This window comes from Manis pentadactyla, chromosome X (genome assembly GCF_030020395.1).
Source record: "Manis pentadactyla isolate mManPen7 chromosome X, mManPen7.hap1, whole genome shotgun sequence".
In the NCBI taxonomy this organism is placed as follows: domain Eukaryota; kingdom Metazoa; phylum Chordata; class Mammalia; order Pholidota; family Manidae; genus Manis; species Manis pentadactyla.
In genome coordinates, this window is record NC_080038.1 from 32,566,193 (window position 1) to 32,587,371 (window position 21,179).

At 38.2% G+C, this 21,179-nt stretch overlaps 1 protein-coding gene across 3 annotated transcripts in view; it reads left to right on the top strand.

The window, feature by feature from the left end:
• The window catches only part of SYTL5 (synaptotagmin like 5), a 242,297-nt gene that overhangs the window by 154,951 nt on the left and 66,167 nt on the right, over positions 1–21,179 (top strand). For 2 of the 3 annotated variants that reach the window (XM_057495496.1, XM_057495498.1), the window contains exons 3-5: positions 3,216–3,425; positions 17,638–17,753; positions 19,192–19,300. In XM_057495496.1, the coding sequence (XP_057351479.1) occupies positions 3,216–3,425; positions 17,638–17,753; positions 19,192–19,300 (435 nt within the window). The remainder of the gene's footprint in view (positions 1–3,215; positions 3,426–17,637; positions 17,754–19,191; positions 19,301–21,179) is intronic. The other variant, XM_057495497.1, reaches the window with a different exon arrangement.

Below are 21,179 nucleotides of genomic sequence, written 5' to 3' on the forward strand. Positions count from 1 at the left end.
GCTGAGCTATTGCACACTGCCTAATTCTGGATTTCATGTTAGATGGGAAAAAAAATATGAAACCTGTTTTTTAAGCCTGTTACTTGGAACCAGAAGTGTTTCTGATTTATGTGGGTGGGAGAGTTGAACAGACACTGCCTGAAGTCCAGAGACTCACCTTCCTCAGCCACCTTCCAGAGATGGGGCCAGCAGGGCAGGAGCCAAATGAGGCCTTCCTTGCTTTGTGAGTGTGGGCTAGTAAAGCAAGGGACGAGGCCTCTCCATTCCTATTCATCCCTTCTCACTCTCTGGAGTGTCTGGAAATGGCTGTGTCCACCTAATGTGAAGTATCCTAGACTTGACTGAATTAGGTCAATATCTAAGAGGTTTGAAAAGTCAGTAAGCTACTTAATATTTTGTGCCAGCCTTTGGAATTTTTCCTCTCTTTTCCCACATGTCTGAGATAGTGCTCAGAGTATGTGGGACAATTAACACCAGTTGCTTTAGGAATTCCCCAGCTAGTGGGTTTGGACCCTTAAATTCTTGCTTTCTTGTGACCTGATTTATGTGAAGCCTCAAGTCTTTTCAGACTCTAGAACTGTGAACTAGGTGAAAACAGATTGCTGAATAAAGTCTGTCCATAGAGCACAAAGAAAGACACAACATACATGTTTTACTTTATGGCCATAATTTCTCCAGATGGTCTCACCCAGTCTAGTTTAAGGAACCACTAAGTAGCTAAACTTCAGGCACCTGATCATAAAATTTTTTTTTTCAGGAGAATTTGCTTCTGGAATACCCCATTTTCTCAGTTTATTGCTCTTTGGTCCAGCAGCTTATTCATATAGTCTACACCATCTACAATTGCTGTCTTTGTTCTATCTATTGTGGTCATTTTGTTTCTTTATCATTGTTGCATGAATTATTATAGCTTTTGAATAGGCAATTGTTCTATTTCTCCTGTGCCCTGAGATGTTCAAATGTCTGTTGTGATTCTTCAGATAATATAATTGTGGTCTTCAAAGGAGAAGTCATTCTGTTCTTTTAAAGCTTTTAGCTTCTACAGGTTTTCACAAGCAATTTGTGTGGAGCTTTTCTTACACTCAGTCTCATGAGTCAGTTGCTTATGGAAAAAAAAGGACACAAGGGTACTTTGTAAGCTTTAAATCAGAGATTAGGAAAACGTGTTGTGGGGTTTTGTCATTTGTATTTAGATGGACAAGAGACAGGTCTTCAGAGTGCTCCATATGGCTGCCTGTCACAGCACATGAGTCATCTTGCACCATTTGTCCTCTTGTTGACTAACACCAAGGATAATGGGCATCTTTAGGAGATGTCCTATTTTGACCCATTTTTATCTCTGAATACCAGAATGCCTAGCACACAATAGGTGCTTAGTAAATGCTCATTAGATGAATGATTGAGACAATCACAGGTTTTGGAAGCCTTACTCCTCACTTTTTAAATTCCCCATTTATGAATTTCTCGTTAGGCTAGGAATAAAAAACCTGGTTTCTGGTTTTATTTATAGTGCTTACTGTCTTTAACGTGAGACTCATAATAGTTCACAAGTTACTCTGAAGGCCCAAAAGAGATAATAAACTGTTTTAAACATTTAAGTACAGTTGACCCTTCAACAACACGGGTTTGAACTGCAAAGATTCACTTATACACGGATGTTTTTCAATTAATACACATTCTATAGTAGTAATTGGATGTAAGGCAGCAGATTCCATGGGGGATGTGGTTGATAGAAATGGAAAAGGAAAAATATATGTAGTGGCCTGAACCCATACCTTTGGTGTTACTAGCACCACACTCTAACCACCTAGGCTAACTGACTGCCATCTGGACCAGGGAGAAATGCTGGGATCTGAGAGAAGCAGAGCCGAGGCCCTGGCTGGGCAACTCAGAGGAAGGAGGCAGGAAATCTTTGCTCCTTCAGTGTGCCCTTCCCACCCAGGGCCTTACCCACCTGCAGGCAGGTGTCAACCCTGGCAGGGACCAGTCGAGCAGGTAATTCACCCTCTGCCTGCTCTCCTTTCTCTGTTAGGCCCTACAGCCCTCCCATTTCTTTTCTACTTTTCTGCTCTTGGTTTGCATCTGAAGTTGATTGAGCCATTTTATAGCAGTATGCTATTAGTAGTTAAGTTTTGGGGGAGGCAAAAATTATATTCATATTTTCAACTGTGCAGGGAGTTGGGGGGTAGCTCATCCCAAACCAATTACCTCAGAATCTGTGGGGTTGACACTTGGGGGTCAAATATTTAAAAAAAATCTTCCCAGGCGATTCTAATGTATAGCCAAATTTAAGAATAAATGTTCCAAAACTGTGGTTTCAAACTCTAATCACCTGGAGATTTTGTGAAAATTCAGAATCTGATTCAGTGGGTCAGAGGTGGGGCCTGAGATTCTGTATTCCTCCCAGACAATGCAGAGGCATGACTTTGAATAGCTACTTTAAAAAGTATATATAAAAAATTCCATGTCAGGTAGTAAAAGAAGAGACATGGAACTAGCATTCACTTAGCATATAGCAGGCACCTGCTGGTAACTTTACATATATTACCTCATTTTACCTTAAAGACAATCATGTAAGTCCAATTATCACCCCCATTTTAGAAATGAAGAGATTGAGGTTGACTGCGTAAATCACTGCCTAAGGTTGGACAGCTAATTCATGATGGAACCTAGATTCAAACATAGGCATGTCTGAGAGCAAAGCCCACAGGTCAGTGGAAGTTACTGTAAACCCTCAAATGCTAAGCAGAAGCATTAAGATCTGAAATGGTGGACAGTGTCTTTCTAGAAAACTCTTGATTGGATCACTCACGGATCAATGCCAAATTTGATTTCATAATCTTGCCTCATGTTGTATACAGCAGGGAAGGAACATGATATTGTGCATGCTTCTAGACCGGGGTCGTGCTCCAGTGTTATGGTGTCAAAGATACACTGGAGAAGTTAGACCAGAATGTGAATAAATACTAACAGCAAAATAGAGTGCTAGTGGAGGATGTCAAATTTGAAAAGTAAAACTCAAACATTATGTTTTCAACTACTGCTCTCAAAGGATTATTGATTTCAGAGGGCAAAACTATGTTTTCTGTCAAAATATTTGGCTCTGACTCCTTGATTCTTTCAAATATTCTTCCAAATGAAAGCATCCCCTAAATAAAGATAGCTCTGCTCCTCTGGGTTTTTTTTAAGGCGATTTTTTTTTTCTCTCCTTCCAGGAAGCTGAAAAACGAACTCTTAGAAGCAAAACGTATAAGTGGGAAGACTCAACAAGAGACCAGCAGAGTCTGTGTCCACTGTCAGAGAAACCTGGGCTTAATCTTTGACCGGGGAGAGCCCTGCCAGGCATGCTCCCTGCGTGTGTGCACCGAGTGTCGGGTCTCAGGCCTTGACGGCAGCTGGAAGTGCACTGTCTGTACCAAAGTCGCGTGAGTTTCTTGCCTGTGTGTGGAAAGCCAGACTGGATGAATGAAGGGATTGCAGTGGGAAAAGAGGAAAAGGAAAAAAAGTACTTAAAGTTTAGGGATAGAGAATGGAATTAAAGGTGTAGCCCAACCACGGGCTCAGCAGTGCCCGGGCAGACTCTGGGGTGTGTGCATGTCTATGGGAGGGAAGAGGAGAGACAGACAGAGATAAAATGTTTTTATTTTTAAAAACTGTAGAAGAGTAAAATGGAAGTCTCACAGAACGAGGTCTCTTTCTGCATTTGGAAACCACTCACGGGCTTTCTTCTCTTAGAGCCCCACTTGGCTCTTACATGGCTTCTCAGAAGCCACAGACAGTTCTTCTGAGACTTTTCTAGACGTTTGGGGTGATGTCTACGTCATATCATAGGCAAGGTAAGTGTGAAATATCCAGTCTTCTTTCCACATTAGCTGAGGGGCAAAAGCTGGAGTAGCTCCTGAATTTCCTTCAAACCTAGTCCTTGGGAAAGGGCGAAGGGCCAGAACCTTCTCATTCACCTCTGTGATTGGCCTGTGGGAGTGCAGTGGCCATGGGTTGCACTCTGTCGGACTGGGTGCCTATCAGGAATCACTGTTTTTCTGAGTTCATTTAAACTGGAGTCTGTGCATGGTGTGGTCTTTACTAGTCCTGCGGTCTAGCAAACTCCATCCTTTTGAGAAATCTCCTCGTGGACCACCTCGTCTGTTTTCTCCCTCCCAATGTTTTTTCATCTCCTCTACTTGGGAGGTGCTTAGTCATATCATCTCAAGGCAACTCTATGTTGATCTCTCCTTCCTGCCGCTCATGTGGGGGATGCTGACATCACTCAGAATTGTTTGTTCATTTGGCTTAGCTTACTTTATCTCTTCTCCTCACTAACTCCTCCTTGTATCGGACTTAGGTTATCTTGGGAGGAAAAGTGAATAGTTCAGTAGGAAAAATGACTGACCTTCCATTTCCAACTTCTCTGAATGAGGACTACTCTGTTCTATTGAGGACTCCTGTTTTTGGTGATTGCCTTATCTAACCAGTGTTATTTTCCCCCTACATTTTCATAAAAGTGATCCTGAATTGAGCAAGTCATTCTATGCTTCAACCCTGAATTGAAATAAGCAATTCTAAAGAAATGGACTATCTAAGTTATTTTATTATTTTGATTTACTTAAGCAACCATCTTCAGTTCTTCGTCTTACATAAATAAATTCTTTTATGTACTTCCTTCCTGTAATTAGCAAACATCCTTTGCCAGATCTGGGGGAAACTAACAGAATTATTGACACATGTATTGCAACATGGCCTTTATTGATTGATATTTTTGTCTTTATTTTCTAAATTGAGTATAGTCCTCTTCAAATCAGGAAGCAAAAATAATGCTGGATATCTTTTTATTTTCCCATGAAATCAAATTATGTACTTTGGCTATTCCTCCATATACCTATATAGAAACAGTGTCAGTAACATACTTTGCTTTCTATTTAAAAGTAACATGACTCATCTGTGACTACAGTAACTAACGCAACAGTTACTATTTTAGACCCTGGGTACTTAGAAAGTTTGTTTAAGTGTGAAGTAATAGGTTTCTCCAATTCTGCTCCCCTTAATTCAGAATTTCAGAGTGGGATGAAGAGGCCCTTTCAGTAGAGTCAAATGATGAGACACAGAGGAAATAACAAATGAATGGACAGGATTTCCTCAATTTTAGTTTTGCTTCCATACAATTTTGTAGGAGCATTTGTCCATCTCAACTCTTAGTGGCTACTTGAAGACAATAGATCAAATTAACAAGCAGCAAAGAAATGAAGGTAGTGCTTGAAAAGAGACCAACATCGTGTTTTTTTTCATGGATACATATCCAGGTGGCCTTTTCTTTTTTTTTTGCTAGTGTTTACCTACATGTGCAAAAGGGCAGAAGTAACAAGTGTGCAGCAGGGTTTCTCAATTTCAGCATCACTGCTATTTCAGGTATGATTCTTTGTAGGGGACGAAGGAACTGTCCTGGGCACTGGAGAGCATTTAGCAGCATCCCTGGCCTCTACCCACTAGATGCCAGTAGCACCTCCCCCTTCCCAGTTGTGACAATGAAAAAGTCCTCCAGACATTGCTTAATGTCCCCTGAGGACCAAAAGTGACTGCTGGTTGAGAAGCACTGGTGTACATCTTGGAGAAGTCTCACATATTTTATGTGATTATCACTAAGGTGAAGAAAGAGAACACGGCTAACACCCCCAAAGCCTTTCTCATCCCACCTCCCAATCACTCCCTTTTTATTCCCTAAATATAAACACTACCTTCTAACACTGTAGATTAGCTTTGACTTTTTTATACTGTGTATAAACCAAATCCTACTGTGTGTATTTGTTTATAACTTCTTTTGGTTAACATTTTATTTGTGAGACTATAATCCATCTCGTTGCATATAGCAGTCTATTCATTTTCACTGTTTTGTAATATTGCATTGTATAAATGTATAAGGATTTATGTACCATTCTACTGTGGATATTTGGCATGGTTTCAGTTTTTGTCTCTTACAAAATGTTATTATAAATACTTCTGTGCATATCTCTTGGTGCACATGTGTATACATTTTCATTACTCATCTAATGATTACTCTAGAGATTATAACAAACATTCTTGACATTAAAATCGAATTTAGTACTTTTGGCCCTTCAAGACAATACCAGGACCTTAAGGCCCTTTAACCCCCTTTTCTTCCCTCCTAGTGCTGTTGTATATTTTAAATATCATATGTATCTATGTACACTCACAAACACATATACACACCTATATGTATGTATACATACATATGAATGTATATACCTATATGCTTACATATTCTTATGGTATATATACACGTATATATATTTGGTTTAAATTAGTTTATCTTAGTTTGTCTTAACTCTTAATCCATTTAGGTAGCTATAACAGAATACAACAGACTGGCTTATAAACAGCAGAAATTTAACTTCTCACAGTCCTGGAGGCTGGGAAGTCCAAGATCAAGATACCAGCTGATTTGTTGTTTGGTGAGGGCCTGCTTCCTGGTTCATAGACATCTGTCTTCTCACTGTGTCCTCAGTGGCAGAAGGGGCAGGGAACTCTCTGACTTCTCTTTTATAAGGGTAGCAATCACCTCCCTGAGACTCTACCTCCAAATACCATCACACTAGGGATTACATTTCAACATATGAATTATTGTGGGGATGGGGGGCACACATATTCAGTCTAACATAGTTAATTCTACAAGATATTATTACTGTTATTTTGTAGTCAATATTCACTTAGATTTACTACATAGTTACCCTTCCCATTGCTTATATTCTTTATTAATACATCTCTGTGTTTCTATCTGGGATAATTTTCCTTCTGCCTAAAGGGTACCCTTTAGCATTTCCTTTAGTTCTGCTAGTGATAAGTATTTTTGTTTTTCTTAGCATGGCTTTATTTCACTCTTAATTTTCAAACCTGTTTTTGCTGATTATTGAATTCTAGGTTAGAAGTTATTAATGTTCAGTAATCTGAAGATAGTATTTCATTGGCTTCTGGTTTCCAATGTTCCTATCAAGGAATCAGATGTCAAAATATTGTTGCTCCTTTGAAAGTAATAATATTTTTCTTTGACTACTTTTAGTATTTCCCCTTTCCTGTTAGATTTTCAACAGTTACTATATAACATGCCTAGGTCTGATTTTCTTTGCATTTATCCATCTTGGGGTTTCTAGACTGTCTTAAATATGTACCTATTAATGTCTTTTGTCATATTTGAATCAGTTTCTCAGATAATGTCTTTTCACTTATTACTTTTTCTTGTTCTCTCTCTTCTCTGTTCTAGGTACTCAAATATGTATCTTAGTTCTTTTCAAGACATGTTTAATAAACTCCTTTTACTCCTTTCCATATTTTCTATCATTTTGTATGTCTGAGTTCATTTTGTGTATTTTTGTTTGACTTGTCTTTCAATTCACTAATCTTGTCTTTGGCTGTCTCTAATTTGTTTTTAAACCCATCTCTTCATGAATTCAGTTATGTTTTCAATTTTAGAATTCTCATTTTGCTTTTGTTATGTTTTCTAACTCTCTGCTAACCCTTCTCACTTTTTTCTTGTAATTTCTTGAATAAATTATTTGTAATTACTCTAAAGCCTATGAATTATACCTCTATTATCTGAGTCCCTTATGGAACTGCTTCTATTGTTTGTTGTTTTTTTCTTTGCTTTGGTTATATCTTGCTTTCTCACAATCCTGATAATTTTTGTTTGATGGACAAAGTATTTGAAAACCTGTAATGCTAAGTGAGACTATATAATAATATGTACCTGTTGAGAATATATATTTTTTTCTTCTAGCAGAAAAATAGGATAGTCAACTAGATATTCAAGATTACTATAATCAAACCAGGGATGTATCTTATTTAAAATTGGAGCCTCAATCTCTGTGAGAGCTAATCTATTTTTGGATCACATTTACTCCTAGGGAATAGTCTTCCAAGGTGTCAAAATACACGTATTAGGTAAGAGAGACAATTGATTTTGCATTTTGTTGACAGTGGAAATAACACTAAGAGGTTAGAATGTGTGTTAGTGGAGTTGGGATGAGTATTGAAATTTTTTGTTTGTTTCTCCATCAAGCTCTTTTTCCCACCAGACTACCAAGATGAGGTTTGCCATTTCAGGTCAATGAGGAAGAAAATGGAATTTTAACAAATGACTGACATTCTAGTTGCAGAGCTTCAGGACTTATAAGGAGTTTCTCAATAACCATTTCTGCAATTCTTACATAGTATTATTTTATTTGATCCCTAGTATTTCATCATTTCCATTTTTTTATTCCATTACTGTTCGCCCTCTTCTCTGCAACCCGGATTCCTTTGTTCAGACAATAGTAACTAGGAACTGTGACTCATGAACCCTTCAATCAGTCAGGAGTTGCCTCAAGCTTCTATAAAGGGAGAGGAATTTTATCTTTAACTTCTAAATACCACTTATAATTACTGAAGCGTGCTTTTCAATACAAGACCCAAGGGGTTTGTGCATTCACACATAGCTAATTGACAGTTTTGTCATCAATTCATCTGTTAGTATGAAGAGTAACTACAGGACTAATGCACACAAACTTTCCACTGAATCTTGTTAGATCAACATTAGGTTATACTAATGAGAGAGAAACATTTAATATGTGAAGTCAGTGGAATTTGGAGGTTGGTTGTTGTAGAAGCTAGCCTACCCAAACTAATACAACCCTTCCCTGTGTTTTTTCCCTTAGTACATATATATTGTATATTTTATTTATTTATCTTTTTTATTATCTTTCTTCCTCCACTAGAATATAAGCTTCATAGCCATGAGGCCAGGGCTTTTTATCTATAATGTTTACTGTCTAGTGCCTAAAAGAATGCCTATAGTAGGTCCTCAGTGAATATTTGCTAAATGATTAGATGGATGGATGAATAAATAAATGAATGGATGAATGAATTGATAGATGGCAGGGTTCCATGTAAGGCATTTCAGGCTTAAGCAAGTTATGGAACAAATGGGGTTTTCTGCTGTCAGGAGCATGGGGCTAAAACACACACACACACAAACATGAACCATGCCGAATACATTTGCCCTATGAACTGCGTAAATGTCCAGCTGTTATAGAAAGATATAACTATGACAAGTCATTGTCAGAAGGATGTAAGAGTAAATAATAAGAAATTGAAAGTTCTGCATTTTCCTTAGTAGATGTTAATGCATAAATTCAGAACTTCTGAATCACTTGTATTTTTTATTGGTGAAACAACTTAATAAACCTAACCATCCACTTACCAGTTGATCCGTTCATCAAGCCATCCATTCATTGACTCATCCATCTCTCCCTCCTACAACATTGCTGACGACCTTTCCATATACTATAGTAGGGGATAAGGATACAAAGATGAATAAAGCATGGACTATCCTCAATGGTTGCACAGTCTAAGGAGGTTTATCTCATTATTCTCTCATTAGTAGTATAAATTCTGTTTTCATGCATTAAATTATCCTGAGGAAGAAACAGCTTTCAGTGTATGATTCTTACACCTCTTTGACAATAACAACTTAACAATTATAGCCTTCTGTGACTGCTGGAAACTGGCACTGTTTAATTTGACATATCAAAATCCCCTCCTCATTTTAAAATTTGGAAACAGAGACCATTTCTTCTCCAGTATTCTAATATCCACACACACACACACATCTGTGTGATCCCAGGTACTTAAACTCTTTTGTCAGTACTGAAGTATCTTGTTTGCTATGCATAGAGTGGTTTTCAAAAGGCAGCCTGAATGATACTTTATTGGCAGTGAACGCCCTTTGTTTGTTGTGGCCGAATCCTGCATTGCCACTGGGCTATGTCTATGTTTAATAGACCATAAAATTGAAATTCTCACCCTGACCTCTAAGCGATGAGATGAGTCAGAAAGTGACTCATTCTCTGATCAGTTGGAAGCACAACCTTTATTGTCATTTACCTTGGACTAGATACAAGTAAGGAGATTTTATTGCTGTAGCACTGAAAGGATTATAGAAAGGACTATGGAGGGAGGTTACGTGTTGTGATGGGCTGAGCAGCCCTTGACATTTTCTCCAACCCCTTCTGAATTGAACAAGTTGGTTGCTGTAGGTCTAGTTTTAAAATTAACTGTACAGAAACAGAATGAAAGGGACCCTAACACAGCCAGTTAATTCATTTTGCTGTCTTAATGAGACCTACAAAATTCCACATAATTATGTTGGTTGAGGCAGTTGTCATCCAACACAAAGACAGACATAATGATGTTTTTTTTACTAACTGATACCCCCGCTGAGCTCAGAAAGACCCAAAAGATAAAAGCAACATGACAGGGAACCAAAAAATGAAATACTTCTAATAATGGTATTATTGATGAGCTGATCTTATATTCATGCCATGTTGTGACATTTCATGTGGCTCTATGTCCTTGTGAGAGTCGTCTTTATCTCTTTAAAGAAGGAGGAACTGGATATGTTTGTTTTTGATGAATTGGCAATCATTACTGAAATAGATTAACTATAGCTGAAGTAGGTGAAGTATATGATTCTGTCAGGAAACATGACAGAAGGTAGTACTAATGGTTGGAACATACATAGAGTGGATAGTCCTTTGTTTTGAGAAAGAGAAATACAGCCTGTGACATGTGGAAACTAGTCTGACATTTACACATAGGACTTAATGTTATTACAAGCCGATCTGGCCCTCATAGGTAGGCCATGGTCTTCTCCTGTTGGGCACAACTCAGAGCACCAGCATGCCACCAGATCACTCAGCAACCATAATGGAGTGAGGCAAAATAAGAACACTTCATAATCTTGTCTAAGCATAGACAAAAACAAGGTGACTCTTCAAGCCACAGAGCACTAAACATCCCCCTTTCTTAGCTAATGTGAATGGCCTGGGGCTTCCTCACCAAATACAGCTTTCACCTTGTTCTAGTCCCCTTGCTTCTAGATAAAAGTTAAGACACCGATCAGTCATAGCATTTTCCCTGCTTCCTGACATCACTTAATCCAGAGCAAATCCCCATTTCTTGAACTCTCTGCAAAATTACATAACATAAACTCAAATCTTTTTTTAAATCATTTCAAATGACCTCTTATTGAGACACGCCATGGTTCTTAATGGCATGTGTTTGCCTTCATTGTAATGAATAAAAGTCTCAACTTGTTCAAATCATAGGGTTCCTGGTGATCTTTAATCTGATGGGTGTTGACAGTTCCCACAATCATTTCATAATCACCCTTAGTTTAGCAAATTTCTGGAATCTAATCTCCAGGGATAATCTCACATGGACCCAGAGATTTTTAGAATGGTAGGAAACAGTGTTGAGGGCCTCTACAAGCTATTTTTGATCAATTAATGCAGTCAATACCATTAATTACATACAAGAGCCCTCCCCTCCCTTTTTAGAAGGCTTTGCTCACTATGGCATGGTATGTTAATCCCTCCATAGAGGAGAGGGATTTTTTTTAATGTGAAATATCTTACTTATCAAGACACTCTGTAATGTATATGTATGGTTTAAACAATAGTAAACAGAGTGTCTGTGTATTACCCAGCTTAAGAATGAGAACATTCTGATTTTGCATTGTTCATTTCCCTGCTTTACTTTATGGTGTTCCTATACTTGGATGTGTCCATAAGTGATATATTTTCTAATTTTTCATTGTTGAGTGCTATGGAAATGGATATCATACTGTATGTATTGTTCACAACTTTTTTAGCTCAACCTTTTTTTGGTGAAATCTAATCCATGTTTGTGAATTCCATTACACTCATCTTCACTATTCTGTCATCTTATAATGTATCTATTTTCTTGTTGATAGACATTTGTATTGTTTCATTTTATAATTTCACAAGAAATGCTGCATGACATTCGCATATGGCCTGACAAACTTGTATAAGAGTTTCCTTAGGGTGGGGTTTTTAAAACTGTAGGTCATGACCCATTAGTGGGTTGTGACCAGCATTATACACCTAAGAATGAAATTGCAGGGCAGATGGTGTGAACATTTTCAGTTTTACAAAATAATGTTAAATTGTTTTTCAGAGTGGCTGTACCAATTTAAATTCCACTAGCATTGTGTGAAAGTTTCCTTCACTTTACAACCTTACCAATATATGATATGATGAAAATTTTTAATCTTGCCAAACTGATAGATATCAATGGATATCTTACTATGATTTTAATTTGAATTTGTCTAATTACTAATCAGGTTGAGCATCTTTTCATAGGTTTATTGACCTTTTTTTAATTCATTTTTTCCTAATATGACTATTTCTATACATTGCTCAGTTTTCTATTAGGCTATTAGTCCTCTCCTTACTAATTCAAAGGTGGTTTTTAGGACCCTCTTCATCTGTAGAAATGCTTTTGTCTTACAGTCTAGTTTGTTGGCTATTCACACAACTATATCAAATTTATTTTGGTTAATATTTAGATGGTATATATTTTTCTACTGTTTTATTTTCAGCCTTTCTGTATCCATATGCTTAAGGTAAGACTCTTCTCTAGAGCATAGGTGCTGTTTAAAATTATATGTTATATATACTTAAGTATTTGCCATACATATACATGCTATTACTTAATACATGTGCTGTATATACATATATGTGATAACCATATATTCTATGTATAATTTTTAGAGTTTAATCTGACAATATTTTTTCTTAAACTATAGTTTAGTCAAGTTATATCATTGTAATTACTGCAATATTTACATTTGTTTCTACTATTGTGATTACTGTAATATTTGTTTTTATTTGTATTAGCTATAGATTAATGAAAGTATATTTTTCTCATTTCATTTTATCCTTTGACTATTGTAGATATTATATATGAGTTTTTATTTTCAGCAGTTACCCTATAAATCACAACATTCATATTTAATTTTATAAATCATTTGTTTTACCCTTCTAATCAATAAAAGGAACTTAATATTCAGAAACCCCAAATATCTTCTCCCTGGCTTGTATATACTTTTTGTCCTTTGACATATTTTATTTTTTTATTCAAAAATTTAGATATTATAATGTTTGTGTATACATCACTGTTTGTTTAGATTTATCCACATTTTACTAATTTCATTTTTCACCATTTCTTTTATAACTCCAATCTATTTTACCTTTAGAAGTTCCTTTAGTGAAACTCTATTGATGATAAAGTGTTTCAGTTTTTATTTTGCTGAAAATATCTTTATTTCCCCTTATTTTTTCTGGTTATACAATTCTAGGTTGATAGTTATTTTTCTCTTAGAACTTTAAAGATACCATCTCATTGGCTTCTGGATTTCATGCTTACTATTGAAAGTCAGCTGTCATTCTAATTGTCATTCCTTTGTATGTAATCTGGGTTTTTCCCTCTCTGTTTTTAAGATGTTGTCTTTGTAGTGTTCTGCAGTTTCACCATAATGTCTCTAGGGATTTCTTTTTACTTTTCATGCTTGGAAAGGGAGAAAGGAATAAACATAGATCATCATCTCTAGGAGTCCAGGGGCCTTGTTTCCCTTACTCACATCTGTACTCTTAACCCCGACACCAGGCCTAACACATAGTAGGAATGCATAAATATTTGATGTGTAATGAATAAATTTATAAATAATTCTCATACATTTCCTGATGAGTAATAAGAAGGAAACTCATAACTTATTCAGCATATCGAATAAGTCTATCTTATCCCAGATGTCTCCAATAGTTAATAGAAGATAAAAGGCAGAGAGTGAATCTTTTGGTCACTAGACTTCTTTTACAGGGTAAGGCTACCTGTTTTTCCCCCACAAATCAAAGAAGAACTTAGTGACTTTACATCTAAATAAGATTTTGAGTGAAACTTTGAAGTTCCAGGAGTTTATTAATGTTAAGGAAAATTATGGCCTCATACATTCTGAATGAATATTCAGTCATCGTTAATCACAAATAATGAGTGTAACTCAATTTCAGTCAAACTCATTTTTCAGTGTGCAACCTAGAGGAAACACAACATCTATTTCAAGTCTTGTGTTTTTCAAATATTAGACTGATATGTGGCAGAGAGGGATATAAATTTCACAGTAGGTAGCAAGCATGTTTATTTTCTTTTCCTGTTTTATCCTTCTATCCTCTCACTCTACCCCCCAAAGCACGTGTGTGCAGACACACACTCACAGCCCAGCATATGAAGTGCTACACACTATTCTGTAGTTTTCACCCTTTCACATGAAGCCTTGTTATAGCTGACAGCAGGGAGTCCTCTTCTGACAATTTTGCCAAACATAGAAGGGTGTGAGCTTTTGGTATCAATCCCATTTCTGCCATAATACCTTTATAACGTTGCACAAGTTTTTTAACCCATATGAGCTTTGGTTTCCTTTTCTGTGAACTGAGAATAATAACAGCTCCTTTATGGCCTAGACTGAGGAATCACCTATATCTGTGTCTATATCTAGCACACTGCTTGGTGCATGCTGTGCACTCCTTAGGGGTTAGTACCCTGGTCTTTTAGTAGGCCTGCCATCTACCACCAGGACCTGAGAAGATGCCAAAGCCATAATCCCAAGAGACTGTTCTGCTGTCACAGTGCTCTGAAATAACAATAACTCAAGTGCATATCTGAGTTGAACAAATACAAGGATTACAGTTATTGTCTTTACACGGATTGAAAGAGGTGATGACTAACAATTCTGGGAACATCTTATTTGTGTTAGGTGTTGGCAGCTCTGGGCATACGTGGTAAAGATGATATGGAGGCCCATTTCCTGGGACGTATAGATAGGGTGTGTGTCCCCTTTCCTATCACACATGAAACTGCTGTCAGTGTGCTATCCACCTCACCCCATATCCCAAGAACATACCCACTCCCTCCAAAGAAAAAACCCTGAGGGTTTGGCATGCCTCTATTGGGTGGTTTTCAGTCATTGATCTCTATTATTTCTCTTGTTCTTGTTTCTTTTTGTGCAAACTCTTTGTCCTATTGCAGAGATTGACAAAGTTTTTTAAAAATGAAATGCCAGAGAATAAATATTTTAGACTTTGTAGGCCATGTTGCCTCTGCTGCAACTATTCATCTTTGCAATTGTACTAGTAAAGCAGCCCGAGACAATACACATGGCCATATTCCAATAAAACTTTACTTATAGACACTGAATTTCAAATATAGTTCATATAATTTTTGCATGTCATGAGATATTCTTTTGATTTTTGCCAGTCATTTAAAAATGTAAACCCATTCCTAGCTCATGGGCCATACAAAACAGGTAGTCGGGTGAATTTCACTCACAGGGGCCATAGGTTTACCTGCTTCTGTCCTACTGCTCTTTGGAATTCTCCATGTTTATCTTCTGACAACCTGTGTAAGTCATTTCCCAAGTTGAATATTAAAACAAATATATTTTTATGTTTAATTATTGTATTAGTTTTCTATTGCTGCCATAATAAGTTGTCATAGTTTAGCAGCCTAAAACAAAGCAAATGTATTATCTCACAGTTCTGTATCTCAGAATCTGGGTTGGCTTGGCTTGTTTCTCTACTCAAGGTTCACAAGGCTGAAATCACGGTGTCAGCTGGCTAAGCTCCTATAAGAAGGCTCTGGGAAGATTCCACTTCTAAGCTCATTTTGGTGGGCAGAATCTGATTCCTTGTGGCTGTAGAATGATACTCCCATTGCCTTGTTGGCTGTTAGCTAAGAGCCAGCCTTAGCTCCTAGGGTCCTCTCTCTGGTCCTTGCATTTGAATCTCTACATCTCAGAGCTTTTTCAGCATGTCAGATCTTTCTTGGGCTTGGAATCTCTCTGACTCCCTCATCTGCAGCATCGCAGTGTCTGACTTCCTCCTCTTCTCCCTGTCTTTAAGGGCTCAGTGATTACCTTGGGTCCACTAGATAATCTAGACAATCCTCCCTATTTTAAGGTCAGCTAACTAGTAACTTTAATTCCATCAGCAAAGTTCAGCCATAGCAGTACCTAGATTACCATTTGGGTGAATAACCAAGGTAGGGGAACCCTGAGGAGACATGTTTAGAATTTAGAATAGCCCAGTTACCATCTAGATTTCCAATGTAAGTAACGAAATATAAGTCTACAGAGCACTGAAGATGTATCCAGAAAACACTTATCCTATTTAAGCATTTGATTTTGGTAGGTTAGATCTTCTTAGATTTGACATAGTTCGTAAATATATTTTATATAGTTTTAGAGCTAATCCAGTAGTCCTTATTTCTCAATAGGTGATCTAACCACATGAGTAAATCTGAGCTGTACATGCTATGGTCTTTCCTTTCAGTGAATAATTTGCTCTAAGAATAACATTCTCACTTTTTTCCCAATAGTGGGAATATGTTTCATATCTGTCTCCTACATTCAGAAGTAGGATTTCAGGGTAATGGCTCAGGGGAATAAATTGACATATTTTTCTGGAATGATTTTTATATTTAGGATCTAATTGCTAAGTCCAGTTGCTGAATCACATGGATACAATATTATGGGGCTAGAAATCCCTATTTGACTCTCAGCTGCTTTTGTTCAGCCACCATATCAAACTTGTTACCAATCTTGCTGATTCTCATCCTCAGTAGCCCAAGTATCTTTATCTTTCTTTTCACCCCTTGCCCCCAGGATACCTTGACATACATCTTCATCATTTCCTATCCTATCTAGTGCAATAACTTTCCAACTGGCCTATCTGCTTCTGGTTTCTCCCTTCTCCATATAATGCTCCAGAGATTATATGATCCAACCTGAACTTTAGGAAAACATCCAGGCTTCCCCACCGTCTCCAGAAGGGCATTGCAAACTCATAGTGTGACATTGAAAGATTTCCACTCTATGACCCAATCCTACCTTTCAACCTCATTTTCACTGCAATCCTTCATAGAGGTGTTGGGGCAGTAGTAAGTGAACGCTGCTGTCCTACTACCTCCAGGAGACATGTTCTGAGAATGGTAAATAGGCCTGTGTAACTGGGACAAAGGGTTTGCATAACCATTGCATGTGGGGTGTAAAAGATGGGTATGGTTGTTCAAAGACCATTCTTTTCCACTTTCAACATTCAGTTGATTGTGAAATCCAGGCAGACCCTACCACCACCTACCTTTTTAATGTATCTCCTGCTCTCTGTTAGTTTTGCCATTGCTCTAGCATGGGTCTTTTTGTCTCTCTCCTGGACCATTGCCATGGTCAGCCTGTCTCTTTGTCCTGTTTTCTCTTTACTCTAACCCTGTCATCATTCTAAAACAGAGGCTTATAAGGGCCCCTTTGTAACTCAAGAACTTCACTTGTTCCCCATTGTTTCCATTGAAGATTACTTACCCACTAATGCAATGGTTAGGAACTTGAGCCCTAGGCCAGACTGCTTGGGATGGGATCCTGGCTCTACTACTTATCAGCTTTGTGATGTGAAACATGTCCTTTTATTGCTGTAAGTCTCAGTTTCCACATCTATGAGATGGGGAATAATAATTTTTCATGGGGTTGGTATGTGGATAAAAATATATCAAATATGAAGGGTAATTAGCAATACCTGGTACATTGTATCTATTCAACTAATAGTGGCCATTACAATCACCATAAAAGACTCAAGAGTTTGAAATGGCTAAATTGAATAACTGGCTTATTTTTACTTAATTGGGTTTTTTTAAGGTAATTATCTAACTGAATAATTGAACATCAATATTCTCGCCCTTTCTCTTGAGTAGACAGCTACGGATTGTAACTGGTGAATGGTTTTTTGAAGAAAAGGCAAAACGTTTCAAACAAGTCAATGTTCTAGGCACTGATGTTGTCCGACAGTCCATCTTAAGAAGAAGTCCAGGTAATTAAAGCAATTATTGAGTTCCAAAAATGGTCTTGATCTTCATTGTGGTGAGCTAAATACCTCCCTTATGTTATGTAGCAAATGAGTACAGTTGAATTTCCTGAATCCCTTAGGTCATTTCAAAACCCAATGAAATCTAATTCTGCAATTCATACAAGGGAAGAGGGAGTCAGTAGAAAATAAAATCCATGGTGATTTTCCATATATCTGACACAGATTTTCAAAGGAGCCGTTTATCTTCATCACAGATGGTTCTTTTCCTGAATGCACTTCCACTGTTTTGCTTAGATTTAAGAAAGTCACATAAAACAGATGATTTAAATGATTCACATTGTGAAAGCAATCCTTGATTTTTCAACAGGAGGTTTTCAGATTTCTTTTAAATGTTACTTTTCCTAATCCAGTGCTTCTCTACTAAGGGATGATATTGTATGCTGCACCCCTCTCTCCCAAACCAGGGGAGCATTTCTGGTTGGCACACTGACTGGAGGGCAATTAACAGCATTTAATAGGCAGCCCACTAAATGGGCTGAGCTGCTAAATGGCCTAAAATGTGCAGGACAGTTTGATTTAATGAAGAACTATACTGTCACCAAATGCAAATAACACTCCACCTTGAGAATGCCATTCTGTGCAGCCAAACTATAATTTAATTGGTTAAATATTGAGGGAAACTTGTGTTTCGGAGCATATTTCTCATGGATGGGGGTAGTAAAGGTGGAGCAGGCATCATCTGACCTGTTCTTAGAGTATATCATCTTTTGTATACTGGAGACAAATGCCCTTGCTTTGAGTCTAGCAGGTAGGACTGAGAGGCTTGGAACTTTTTATGGGGTCATTTCTGGCGTGGCACTAGTGAGGAAGGGCTAACTTTAGTGAGGATGACTAACGTTAAGTCTGATGCCACAGAAGGACGCAATGGAGTAGACTTAGAATTAAGCAGTTAGCTATGGCTATTTCCCCCATGCGAACCCCGGCACCTTCCAGAGTACAGACTGCCTCTCAAATCATGCAGTATGTGCACAGCTGCTCACTCCCCCAGGAAATGTGGCTTATGTGTTCAGAAATTAGGATATAATTTCTAGAATTCAGTCTCTAGGCATTTGGAGTTCTCACAAAACCAGGCCCCTCTGCCCTAAAAATATCCGTAGAGGGTCAATGTATCATTCCTCCATTGTAGTCATCCCTAGAAAGATTATCTCAGCAAACTTGCCATAGGTGAATCCTGATCAGAGTCCACCTTTAGCTCTGGAACACTCAGCAATATCAGAAAATTACTCTGTGACTGTGAAACATGGAATGGGAATGTCATTGCCAATTATTACAGACTTCTTTGTCCTGTGCTATTAGTGGGAAAGGGAATGAAGAATAGAAAACTGCTCTCATTTCTGGCCATTCTATATACAAATGCATCTTCTGTTTGTTTTTTAATGAGGAGCTGAAGTAATACAAAGTCAAGAGCCAACCCGCCAGGATGCAGGAAAGTCAGACACTTCACCTTCTGCTGGGCAGAAGGCCAGCCGTGATGGGCCCAGGAGGAAGGGGTAAGAGACAGCATTTCCAAGGGAATTTTTTACTTTTATTCTAGACATCTCTGAAATAAAGACTCCATCGTTTTTCAAGTTTGATGGCACTTCAGTGACCCAGAGGAAGTCAGAGACTTGACCAGGATAGCATGCTCCTATTATTTTCCTCGGGAAATGCAGTTTTAATTACTTTCTGTCTTAGATAAATAAAGGTCCCTTCTGCCCTGAACATGTAAGAGTTTTTCTTTCATTTGGCATATCTGATCTTGTACCATATTGTTCCTGCTGTTCCTGGATAGAACGTTTCTTGTCTATAGAAGTGACAAGGTCCTGTTGTAGAATGTCAATACCCCTCCCCACCCCCAACCTGGGTGCTGATAATAGGAAATATCCAAATGAAAGGTTAATTAACTGGGCTTTCAACATTATATCCCCTGTTTAAAAGGAATGGGAGATACATAGGGAAGCAAGATTGAAGGAGGCACTGGGGAATGGGGCAAGAGGGTTCTGTCAAGGGAGAAAAGAGGCTCCCAAAATGCAGACTGTCTGGGTCAGAAGGTACAGTGCTGCTTTGTACCCCTGCATTCTGCAGTCTTCATTTCTCAGGCCAGTTTTGTGGCTGAGGTAGTGAGAGTTCTAATAGGCGCCACGTCACTTTATGGCCCTTCCAGGTAGCATCACTTCATTCTCTTGGCAGAAACCAGTGTGAGTAACTGCCAGCGTCTGAGCCTTTATCTGGCTCTGCAGCAAGTCTGTTTTTTTAAGAATCTTGAACTGTGAGTAGGAATGAAACCTAAATGTCACTTAACTCAAACACACATGACTAACCATGTCTGCACTGATGAGTAGGGAGGAATGGGAAACGTAGCCTAGAGTAACCATACATCCTGTGTAATGATCTTCCACCACACTGACTCCATTTGTCGCTCCTCAGGGCTCTCACAGTGCCTTGTACCTGTGAATCACTTGTTGCATTGCACTCTGACACCCCCCCATGCACACACCCCACACTGAATCATGAGCTCCCTTGGTGAACTTGTGGCTTTGTGTGTGTGTGTGTGTGCGTGTGTGCACGCTATAGCATCCAGCATAGGGCTCCTGGCTCATCAAAAACAATGGCTTGATAGAATAAATAACTGAGAGCCCACAAGTGCTTCTAGAAGCTGTGGTTCATAGACCCTAGCGCAGACATCATTGCGTAGGTTACAGAATGGTGGGCCTGGAGCTGGGAGACTGTAAGTAACTCATCAACACAATGAATTGTATGTACTGTGAGTCACTAAAAACCATCATGGCAGTGTACTGAGCTCTTTTGGACCTCAGAACTGGGATCTGATGGTTCTCAGTCTTCAAGGAATATAACACCTAGCTGGGGAGAAAAGGTACACATCTGAAAATACATATAGAAGAATTCTAGGAAAATAAAAGATGACAATGTGAGCTCCCTGAATGCTTTTCTAAAACAAGATGAGCTGTTAGTTAATTACAAGAGATGTCATAAGGCAATAAATAATTAAGTAAATATTTAATAAGCAGCTTAGATAATCAATGTCAGGAGGGCACAGGGGCCATCAGTAAGGACATTAAATTGATGAGGACCTTCAAAGATGGATGGGGACCAGGGCAGCCAAATTGTGGGTTGGGGTGTGATTGTAGGTGGAGGAGATACCATAAGTTCAAGTGTGGAGGTTGGAACATGTACAAGGTGGTTCTCAGAGCAGCCTAGGCTGACATTATAGTAAGTGTTATTCTCACCAAAAATGTGATTTGCCAGTTAGATTGAAGCTTCTGACACTTTGAGAAGACACTCTTCCAAGGGTCTTTGAAACAGAGATAAATACATACATTCTATTAAGATTGTCCCAATACCTTTGGAATACATTCCCCCCCTAGAAAA